The sequence below is a fragment of the Eimeria necatrix genome, genomic scaffold, assembly GCF_000499385.1.
Source record: "Eimeria necatrix Houghton genomic scaffold, Enh_scaff210, whole genome shotgun sequence".
Classification (NCBI taxonomy): domain Eukaryota; phylum Apicomplexa; class Conoidasida; order Eucoccidiorida; family Eimeriidae; genus Eimeria; species Eimeria necatrix.
Window position 1 is genome coordinate 44,515 of NW_013655129.1, and position 9,888 is coordinate 54,402.

General features: G+C 49.5%; 4 protein-coding genes across 4 annotated transcripts in view; 3 read left to right on the forward strand and 1 right to left on the reverse strand.

Annotated features, from left to right (window-relative positions):
• Positions 1–896, forward strand: part of ENH_00028870 (SAG family member) — a gene marked incomplete at both ends in the record, with an annotated part of 1,839 nt that extends 943 nt beyond the window's left edge. Inside the window, one exon of the mRNA XM_013584813.1 lies at positions 770–896. Coding sequence (XP_013440267.1) covers positions 770–896 — 127 coding nt within the window. The remainder of the gene's footprint in view (positions 1–769) is intronic.
• A 1,158-nt stretch (positions 897–2,054) lies between these two features.
• On the forward strand, positions 2,055–3,218 carry ENH_00028880 (SAG family member; the record flags this gene model as incomplete). The annotated part of the gene is made up of 4 exons (XM_013584814.1): positions 2,055–2,142; positions 2,261–2,421; positions 2,556–2,947; positions 3,092–3,218. The coding sequence occupies 4 exons, from the start codon at positions 2,055–2,057 to the stop codon at positions 3,216–3,218; spliced, it is 768 nt and encodes a 255-aa protein (XP_013440268.1).
• A 1,144-nt stretch (positions 3,219–4,362) lies between these two features.
• On the forward strand, positions 4,363–5,518 carry ENH_00028890 (SAG family member; the record flags this gene model as incomplete). Its single annotated transcript, XM_013584815.1, has 4 exons — positions 4,363–4,450; positions 4,574–4,740; positions 4,868–5,253; positions 5,392–5,518. 4 exons carry the CDS (start codon positions 4,363–4,365, stop codon positions 5,516–5,518), a joined length of 768 nt encoding a protein of 255 aa, XP_013440269.1.
• Positions 5,519–7,063: 1,545 nt separating this feature from the next.
• On the reverse strand, positions 7,064–8,502 carry ENH_00028900 (hypothetical protein; the record flags this gene model as incomplete). The annotated part of the gene is made up of 2 exons (XM_013584816.1): positions 7,064–7,320; positions 7,683–8,502. 2 exons carry the CDS (start codon positions 8,500–8,502, stop codon positions 7,064–7,066), a joined length of 1,077 nt encoding a protein of 358 aa, XP_013440270.1.
• Positions 8,503–9,888: the final 1,386 nt, after the last annotated feature.

A 9,888-nucleotide genomic window follows, 5' to 3' on the forward strand; every position in this document is an offset into this window, starting at 1 on the left:
CTGCGGGACTCGCTGCGTTTGGGAACGCAACTGTTGATGGACAAGTACTGCCAGAACACCCTGGTCAGGAAACAGGAAGAACAGCTGAAAGTTTGTGGAACGAAATCTGCCAAGAAATTATTAGCGTAAGCCCTCCCACGAGCACATCTAGACAATGTGCACCTTGCTTGCACCTGAATTGCATGTAGCAAGAGGTGAAACTTTCATTTTGTTGTTCACTCCATTATTTGAAGGCCGACAGCGAAGGTACTGAGGCTCAGCAGTTAAAGGGAACATTCGCTTACCACCCCAACGGAAAAGACTGCAAGGCGGCAGTGCAGTACTGGAAGGACGGATTTTCACTCTTCAAAAATGAGCTACCCCCAACGTACACAGCTCCCGAAAACCCTGCGGTGTACACCGAAAAAGCCATTTCCTTTGTGGCCCTCTATAACCCTCAGCCGAAGCCTGTAGCCAGCTGCGCCCTAGTCACCTGCACACAAGCAGGCGAGTTTGCTGCCCTACGAATGTTAAAAAGCCACGAAGGGCCCTCGACAAGAAGACTTCAAGGTGAAGAGGATTCTACTACTGCCGTTATCTGCTTGACGAACCCGGTGGCGCTCTCGAAGGGACAACAGCCATTCGAGTAGGAGCATAGACCAAAGCCACAGACTTGGCTGCATAGGACCCACAGTGCATCGGAAACATAGCATGACTGTGTCTTTTGCATGTAACATTTCCTCCCGTAAAGGCAAGTGATCAGTGCATTGCGCTGTGCCTGAATGTGCAGGGAAGAGGTGTGGCAGAAGATTGTCCAAGCTATAGTTGGTACTGAGGAGAGCAACGGGGTTTCGCCAGTCAGGCCATCATTGGAAGTTGGGTTCATAATGATGCTTTTTGCCTATGGTCTTTTTTAAGCTGTCGGTCTCTGTGCAGTGTGAGGGCACCGAATGAACAGGTCAGTGCCTGTTTTATCCATTTTATCCAAAACGTAACACGGCACCGAAGGCCAAAAAATCTCTCCTATTGTTGTATCAGTCATATTGGGGAGCGACGGAAAGGAACCTTTTTATAGCCACTGTGCAGGGTTGCTACGGGCAGATGCTCGTGATGCACGCCATGAGTTGCCAGGCTCCACTTTTGGTATTTTCCAGACATATGCATGCCTAGAAGGGATAACGATTTTCCTTGTAGCTGCAACGCACTGCCTATGTCCTATCTGGTGAAGCCGTGCCGGTGATCTAGTGGTGTTCTACACCGTGGCTGTCTGTTGGGACAGGTTGAACATCCCCACGCGGGGTCACTTATTATGGGCAGGCTTGTTTAATCTCACGTTTTTGCGTCCTTACTGGTCAAGAAAATGCACAAATAAAAATTATTATAATCATTTTGAGCGTAATGCCGTGGAAAAATCTTCTCTCTAGGCTGTGTCCCGCAGCGAGGCGCGATGGATGCGCTGGGATCCCCATTTAGAGGGGAAGGGCCCAATTAATAGTTTCTTCGTCTCCTGCCCTATCCTTTCTCTTTTTCTTGAACAAAAAAAAGAGGTGTCCACATATTGCTTGATGAGCGCTTGCTTCGCGACGAATTTCAGCCGCTTGAAATGTAGCGCAGTGTTGAATTGCATTCATGCGTTGTGCCGGTTTTCTTCAGATAAGCTTATAGGGATAGGCACATAAGTAATTCAGAGGATATTAATGAATTGCGTTTCAACATATAGCTTTTTGTGCTGGTGGGCGGCGTAGATCCTTATCTTCAGCTGGTGTTGCGGTACCGCAGAACTGCAGAACCTGGAGAACCTGCAACGCACGCTGTGGAAATCACGAAAGGCAGAAATCCGCCCCCTGCATCATCGCTAGAAATTTTCCACATTTTTTTTTGTTTAACACGAATAATCTCGAAAAAGGAGATGAAGGCGGAAATAATGGCATCAACTGCAAACCCAGCCGCTCGAACCTGGTCCAGATGTCCCCATACTGCGCATTCGTCCAGTGGCCAGGGGGAAATAGCATTCACCAGGCTCTTTCAGATATTCCTTCTCCTTCCTTTTCCTCTGTAGCATTTTTATACCAACGATGTTTCGTCTCCTTTTTATCCCACTCGTTCTCCTGCCTGTGTTCTATGGACACAAGGCAGCAAGTGCTGGCACAACGGGAGCAGCAGGTTTGCATATTGCTCATGTCTTCCACGAAAATATTCTTCATACAACACTTTCGGTATTTCCTATTCTACGTACCACTATTTATCTCAGTATTTTGTGAATGTTGGAGTTTCTCCTCAGAAACGATAAATTGTTTAAGCGAGATGAATCAGGAGAGGGCAGCTGCAGGACTCGCTGCGTTTGAGGAGGCAACTGATGGAGCACAAGTGCTGCCGAAAAGCGCTGGTACTGGATCAAAGATAACAGCTGCCACGCTGTGGAACGAAATCTGCCAAATAATAGTGGGGGTGAGCGTTATCATTGGCGTATTTCTTTCGCGAGTTCTGGGACGAGTAGCCGAGCAATATCTTGCAGACTACAGCGCAAGTAGTAAGAAGTGCCGGGTTTGTCTTGCTTTTCATTCTATTATATGAAGGAAGCGGAGGAAAGCACTGAAGCCGAACAGTTAAAGGGAACATTCGCGTACTACCCCGGCAACAAGGACTGCAAAGCTGCAGTGCAGTACTGGAAGGACGGGTTTTCGCTGTTCAAAAACGAGCTGCCTCCAAATTACACAGTTTCGGATACCCCTGAGGTGTACAGCCACAAAGCCGTTTCCTTTGTCGCCCTTTATAACCCTCAGGCGAAGCCTGTAGCCAGCTGCGCCTTTGTCACATGCACAAAAGCGGCAGACTCCACTGACCCAGAACTCTCAAGAAGTCAGAAAGGGCGGTCAACAAGAAGGCTTCAAAGTTCACAGGAAATTCATAATGCTGTTATCTGCTTAACGAACCCGGAAGCGCTGACTGAGGGGCAAGCGCCATTCAAGTAGGAGCACACCCCAGGACTACGGGTTCGGCTGCACAGGACCCAAAGTGCAACCGAAAACTAGCATGACTGTGTCTTTTGTATGTAACATTTTCTCTCATGGAGTTAAGTGATCAATGCATTCTGCTGTGTGTGGATTTGCAGGGAAGAGGAGTGGCAGAAGATTGTTCAAGCCATTGTTGGTACTAAGGAGGGCAGCGTGGTTTCACCAGTCAGGCCGTCATCGGCAGTTGGGTTCATTATGATGCTTTTTGCCTACGGTCTTTTTTAAGTTGTCAGCCTCTGTGGAGAGTGCGGGCACTGAATGGACATGTCAATGCCCGTCTTATCCAAAAAGTGAACCAGGAAGAAAAACTAAAAAATCTCTCTGAATGTTTTATTGTTCCTATTGAAGAGTGATGAGGATGAACTTTTTTGTAGCCCCTGTAAAGGGGTATCACGAGCAGGTGCTGGCGGTACACGCCATGTGCTGCCGGGCTACATTTTTGTTCTCCACACGCATGCATGTCTATTAAGACTAACTATTTTCCGTGTAGCTTCAACACCGTGTGAATGCCTTAGTGTGTGTAGCTGTGTCGGCGATCTAGTGGTGGTCTATACCGTCGTTGACTGTTAGGGCAGGTTGAGCATCCTCAGGCCGGGTCACTTCAAATGGGCAAGCTTCTTTCACTACACGTTTCTGCGTTCTTATTGATCACTAAAATGCAAAAAATTATTGTGGGTATTCTAAGCTTAATGCCCTATGTCCTCTCTCGGCTGTGACCCGCAGCGTGGCGCGATGGCGTTGCTATCCCCATATAACGAGGAGAAACCCGATCAATAGTTTCTTCGTCACTTACTTTATCCTTACTCGTTTTCTTGAGCAAACAAATAGGTTTCCAGATATTGCCTGATGAACACTTGTTTCGCGACGAATTTCAACTGCTTGAAGTGGACCGCAGTGTTGAGACAAATTCGTGCATTGTGACCCTTTTTGTTCTCCGATGCAGTCATAGAGATAGGCGCACAAATAATTCAGTCGATGCTAATGAGTAGAGTTTAAGCATATAACTTGTTGCGCGTTGGACATCTGGTGGGCGGTGTAGGTCGTTATCTTCGTCCGGTGTTGCGGTACCGCAGAACTGCAGAACCTGGAGAACCTGCAACGCACGTGGTGGAAATCACCAAAGCCAGAAACTGGCCTCTGGCACTGCTTCCAGAATTTGTCCACATTTTTTTGTTTAGCATGAATAATATCAAATGTCGAGGTGAAGGAGAAAAGAATCTCGTCAATAACAAGCCCAGCCGCTCGAGGCGGGCCCACCGACGTCCCCATACTGCGCAATTGTCCAGTGTCCAAGGGGAAATAACGCTCATCAATCCCTTTCAGATCTCATTCCTTGTTCCTTTTTTCTCTAGCATCTTTTGTATCAAAGATGTTTCGTCTCGTTTTTATTCCATTCGTTCTCGTGCCTGTGTTCTATGGACACAAGGCAGCAAGTGCTGGCACAACGGGAGCAGCAGGTATGCGTATTGCTCTCATCTGCCTCCAAAACTCAGTTGAACTCACAACGCTTTTGATATTTCGTACTTAAGTTAAGTCATTTTCTCATAATTTTGTCTGTGGATGTTCGAGTTTCTCCTCAGAAACGATTAGTTGTTTAAGCGAAATGAATGTGGAGAGGGCCGCTGCGGGACTCGCTGCGTTTGAGGAGGCAACTGATGGAGCACAAGTGCTGCCGAAAACCCCTGCCGCTGTACGAGATATAACTCCTGCTACGCTGTGGACCGAAATCTGCAAAATAATAACAAAGGTAAGCCGTGTCGTGGGCGCACTGCTATCGCGAGTTCTGGGGCGTTTGTTCAAGCAATGTCTTGCAGACTTGGCGCACATAGAAAGAGACTGTGCGTACGCTTGGCTTTTCATTATATTATGTGAAGGAAGGAACCGAAAGCGCCCAGGCCAAGCAGTTAACGGGAACCTTCGCGTACTACCGCGGCGAGAACGACTGCAAGGCAGCAGTGCAGTACTGGAAGGACGGGTTTTCTCTCTTCAAAAACGAGCTGCCCCCAGCGTACAAAGCGTTGAATGACCCTCAAATATATACCGAGCAGGCTGTTTCCTTTGTCGCCCTCTATAACCCTCAGACAAGTCCTGTAGCCAGCTGTGCCTTTGTCACCTGCACAACAGCAGCCGGGTTTACTTCCCCAGACGGAGGGAGCTCAACAAGAAGACTTCAAGGTGAAGAGGATACTCCTTCTACTACTACTGCCGTTATCTGCTTGACGAACCCTAAGGCGCTGACCGCGGGAGAACCGCCATTCAAGTAGGGGCACAGAACAAAGCCACAAAATTGGCTGCATAGGAGCCAAAGTGTATCGAAATCATAGCAGGACTGTGTCTTTTGTACGAAGTATTTTCTCTCATGGAGTTAAGTGATGCACTGTGGTGTCTGGATTTGCAGGGAAGAGGTGTGGCAGAAGATCGTTCAAGCCATAGTTGGCACTGAGGAGAGCAACGGGGCTTCGCCAGTCAGGCCGTCATTTGCTGTTGGGTTCATAATGATGCTTTTTGCCTACGGGCTTTTTTAAACTGTCAGCCTCTGTGCAGTTCGAGGGCACTGAATGGGCATCTCAATGGCAATGCCAGTTTTATCCAAAAAATAGTCCAGCACGGAAGAGCAAAAAATATCTCTTAATGTTTTATCGTTTTATATTGAAGAGTGATGAAGTTGAACCTTTTTATAGCCACTGTATAGGGGCGTAACGCGAAGGCGCTGGCGATACACGCCATATGCTGCCAGGTTCTATTTTTGATGTTTTCCAGGCGTGTGCATGCCTACTAGGACTAACCTTTTCTCGTCTAACTTCAACACTCTGTCTACGTCCTACTGTATGTAGCTGTGACGGTGGTCTAGTGATGGCCTATACCGCGGCTGCCCGTTAGAACAGATTGAACATCCTAACGCCAGGTCGCTTCAAATTGGCAGGCTTGTTTCATGGCACGTTTCTGCGTCCTTACTGATCAGGGAAGCTTACAAATGAAACTTTTTATACGTACTTTGAATGAAATGCAATGGAGATATATCCTGTCTCGGCTGTGTCCCGCAGCAAGGCGCCACGGAGTTCCAGGCCCCATTTGAAGGGGAAAGGCCCAACCAATAGTTTCTTCATCTCCTGTGTCACTATTTCTCTTTTTCTCGAACATAGAAACGGGTTTTCAGACACTACTTGATGAGCCCTTCTTTGTTGGCGAATGGCGATCGCTTGAAGTGTAGCGCGGTGCCATATGAAAATTCGTGCGTTGTGGCGATTCTTGTCCTTCGATACAGTAATAGGAATGGGCACACAACTAATGCAGACGGCGTTAATGAGTTGCGTTTCAACATATAACGTTTTGTGCGTCGGATATATTGGTGGGTGGCGTAGACCTTTATCTTTAGCTGTCTATGCAGCACCACAGAACTGTAGAACCTGCAGCGCACGTGATAGAGATCACGAAAGGCAGAAATCTGCCCCTAGCGCTCTTACTAGAATTTATTCACAATTTTTAGTTTAAGATGAATGCACTCAAAAATGGAGGTGAAGGAGAAAATAATGCCATAAGCAACGAGCCCAGCCGCTCGAGCCCGGCCCACAGACGCCCCCATCCCGACCTTTCGTGTAGTCTGCGGCGCCTACTGCTGCGACTACGCTGTTTCCTGTTCCTCGAGCAGGCCTACAAACTACGCCTAGCGTAGCCCCATTTCTCGGATACTATAGCTTTATTCCATCGAAATGCACCAATTCTTAAGTGTTTCAAAATCTGTCTGTTCGATTCGCCTAATAGACAGTTTTTCTGATTTTAATCCTATTGGGAGGGTCCTGTCATCCTCCAGTGTTGCGGCCCCTTGTAGGTCGCTAGCTAGCTATCATCTCTAGGACATTAGCCAGCCCCATTGTAGTGCCTGTGCACTACAACTTCCCCCCTTGCCGGACTGGAGAGACCTACCCCAAAACACATTATTTTTGCCTTTTCAATCTCTGTGCTTTTCTAAAGCTGACGTCGTGAGCACACGCGGAGCGCAGCGCTCCCTCCCCCCTCCTCATTGAAGGGTGCCTGTGCTGCAGGAGTTGGAACGTGGCGGACCCATACGTCTACGCCTCGGAAGGACCAATGTTGTTTCGAGCCTGAAGACGTTTTCGTTGGCGGCGGCGCCAAGCGCGAAGCAAAGCCGGGCAGCCGGTAAGGTGATGAGCTGGCTCCCATGTGGCTTGATCTTCAGGTGTCCCGCGCCACTTCACGAGGTACTGGGCTGCATCTCCCGAGCCGCGTTGGTCCATAACATAGTCGACTTCGTATTCCTCTGTGGGATTGCCTGCTGCAACGTGGATAGGAGGCCAGGCAGCGTCGGCTGCCGAGGGAACCAAAGCGGGAAGGCGGGGGCGGTAGGGAACTAGCTGCGAATCGTGGAAAACGTTTTGAGATTCATAGGTGGGAGGCAGAGCGAGGCGGTAAGCGACAGTTCCGTCTTCTCAGTGCTAGGACGGGTGGGCGCTCTACTGCTCTTGTCCACCTGCTAGGGCCGGCCTCGTTCATACGTAGGGCAGTCCCGAGCATAGTGTCCCACACCGCCACACTTCTTGCACATTTCCCCCGGACGTCTGGTACGTTTCCCTTTGCTAGGGCAGACACGTGCCGGATGTCCGCGACCCTGACACTCAAAGCAGTTAGCGTGGGTTCCCCCAGAACGATTTTCAATTTCCTGGCGCTCACCAAGTCCCCTAACATGGACGGCCGCCCTAATGGCTCGCTTGATCCTTGCTCGGAGTTCCAGCACACTTTGCTTGGCCTCGTAGAACCGTGTTGCGGCGGTTGCCGCTTGTTCCCACGACTGATATTTCACTTTTCCGTTATTGGTTATTGAAAGGCGGAGGTCTGTCGGTAGCCCGGTGCAGTAATACTTCGCGAGTTTGTCGGGGGCAAAATCCAACGCTTGCTCCGCTACAGCCGCAAACCGGTCCGTGTATTCCTTCGGGTTACCATTCCACCGTACTTTAGCCAACTCCTTTAACAATTGACTCTGCGACATTGTCCTGTGAAACCGCTCCAAAAGCCTGCGCCGTACTGTTGCCCAGTCGCTTAGGTCGATAGTTCTCCGTAGATACATCCAATACGTTACAGCCGGGCCCACAAGGTGGTCTATAAGTGCATTTCCCCACTCGCGCGGTTCCAATCTCATCTGGGTGTACCGGCGCTCGATGCGCAGCAGAAAGGCCATCATAGTGCTGCCGTCTTCAGGTAGTATAGGAGGCGTTTCGCTGGATGCTCCGGTTCCCCCTAATACAGTTCTTATCACACTCATTACGAACTGCAATTGGTTCCAGGTGATGAAGGGACTGTCCCCTGGCGTAACGTTGGGCAAAGGTGTCGCCTGCGGGGGCGCCTCCTTACGCCCATGCGGCTGCTCTGTCACGGTGGGCTTCGGTGTCGCGTGGCGATGATGGGCTGGTGACTCGCTCGGCATTTTGTTGACTGACATTGTAGGAGTCTCCTGCGGTGTGGGGCCAATAACGCGTCCGTTGCCGAGATGCATCCCTTACCGAGCAAAGATTTCTAGGCGCGAGTTATTAAAACATAGTATTTCTACTCCCAAGTTCGGAAAAAACAAAGATTTCATCCCCGGAACAGCCCCCAAATGTAGTGCGCGGCGCCGACTGCTGTGACTACGCTGCTTCCTGCCCCTCGAGCAGGCCTACAAACTACGCCTAGCATAGCCCCTTTTCTCGGACGCTATAGCTTTATTCCATCACAATACAACAATTCTTATGTGTTTCAAATCTGTCTGTTCGATTCGCCCCACTCTGGGATCTCGTCTCCTAGGCCCTATTGGGAGGAGGCCCGCACTGGCGCCGGCGCTATCGCCAGCCCCAGTCTCCACACAATTTCCACGCATTTAACGTATTCATTAGAACCAATAGACAGTTTTTCCTATTTTAATCCTATTGGGAGGGTCCTGTCCTTCTCCAGTGTTGCGGCCCCTTGTAGGTCGCTACCTAGCTATCATCTACAAGCCGGGTCACTTCAAATGGGCAAGCTTTCACTACACGTTTCTGCGTTCTTATTGATCCCGAAAGTGCAAAAATGAAAACTTTTGTGGGTTTTCTAAGCTTAATGCCCTATGTCCTCTCTCGGCTGTGACCCGCAGCGAGGAGCGATGGCGTTACTATCCCCATTTAACGAGGAGAAACCCGATCAATAATTTCATCGTCCCTTACTTTATCCTTACTCGTTTTCTTGAGCAAGCAAATAAGTTTCCAGATATTGCCTGATGAACACTTGTTTCGCGACGAATTTCAACCGCTTGAAGTGGACCGCAGTGTTGAGACAAATTCGTGCGTTGCGACCATTTTTGTTCTTCAATGCAGTCATAGAGATAGGCGCACAAATAATTCAGTCAATGCTAATGAGTATAGTTTCAACATATAACTTGTTCCGCGTTGGACATCTGGTGGGCGGTGTAGGTCGTTTTCTTCGTCCGGTGTTGCTGTAGTGCACAGGCACTACAATGGGGCTGGTTAGTGCTCTAGAGAGGATAGCTAGCCAGCGACCTACGAGGGGTCGCAAGACTGGAGGGGGACAGGGCCCTCTTACCAGACAAAAAGTAAGAGAAATCGATTATTATTTTATATGCACACGTGAATTCGTGGAAATGCGTGGAGACTGGGGCTGGAGACAGCGCCGGCAACAGGGCGAGTGTAGTGCACGGCGCCCGCAGCTGCGACTACGTGCTCTCAGTCCCTTGGGCAGGGTCTATAAACTGCTCCCTACGCTAGTCTATTTCCTAGAAACTCCAGCTATATCGATTAAGAATACAAAATCACGAGTTTATCAAATCTGTCTGTCTGTTTCGCACCCTCCTGGGAGCTCGCCTCCTAGTCCCTAAGGGAGGGAGGCTTGCCCTGGCGCCGGCGCTGTCTCC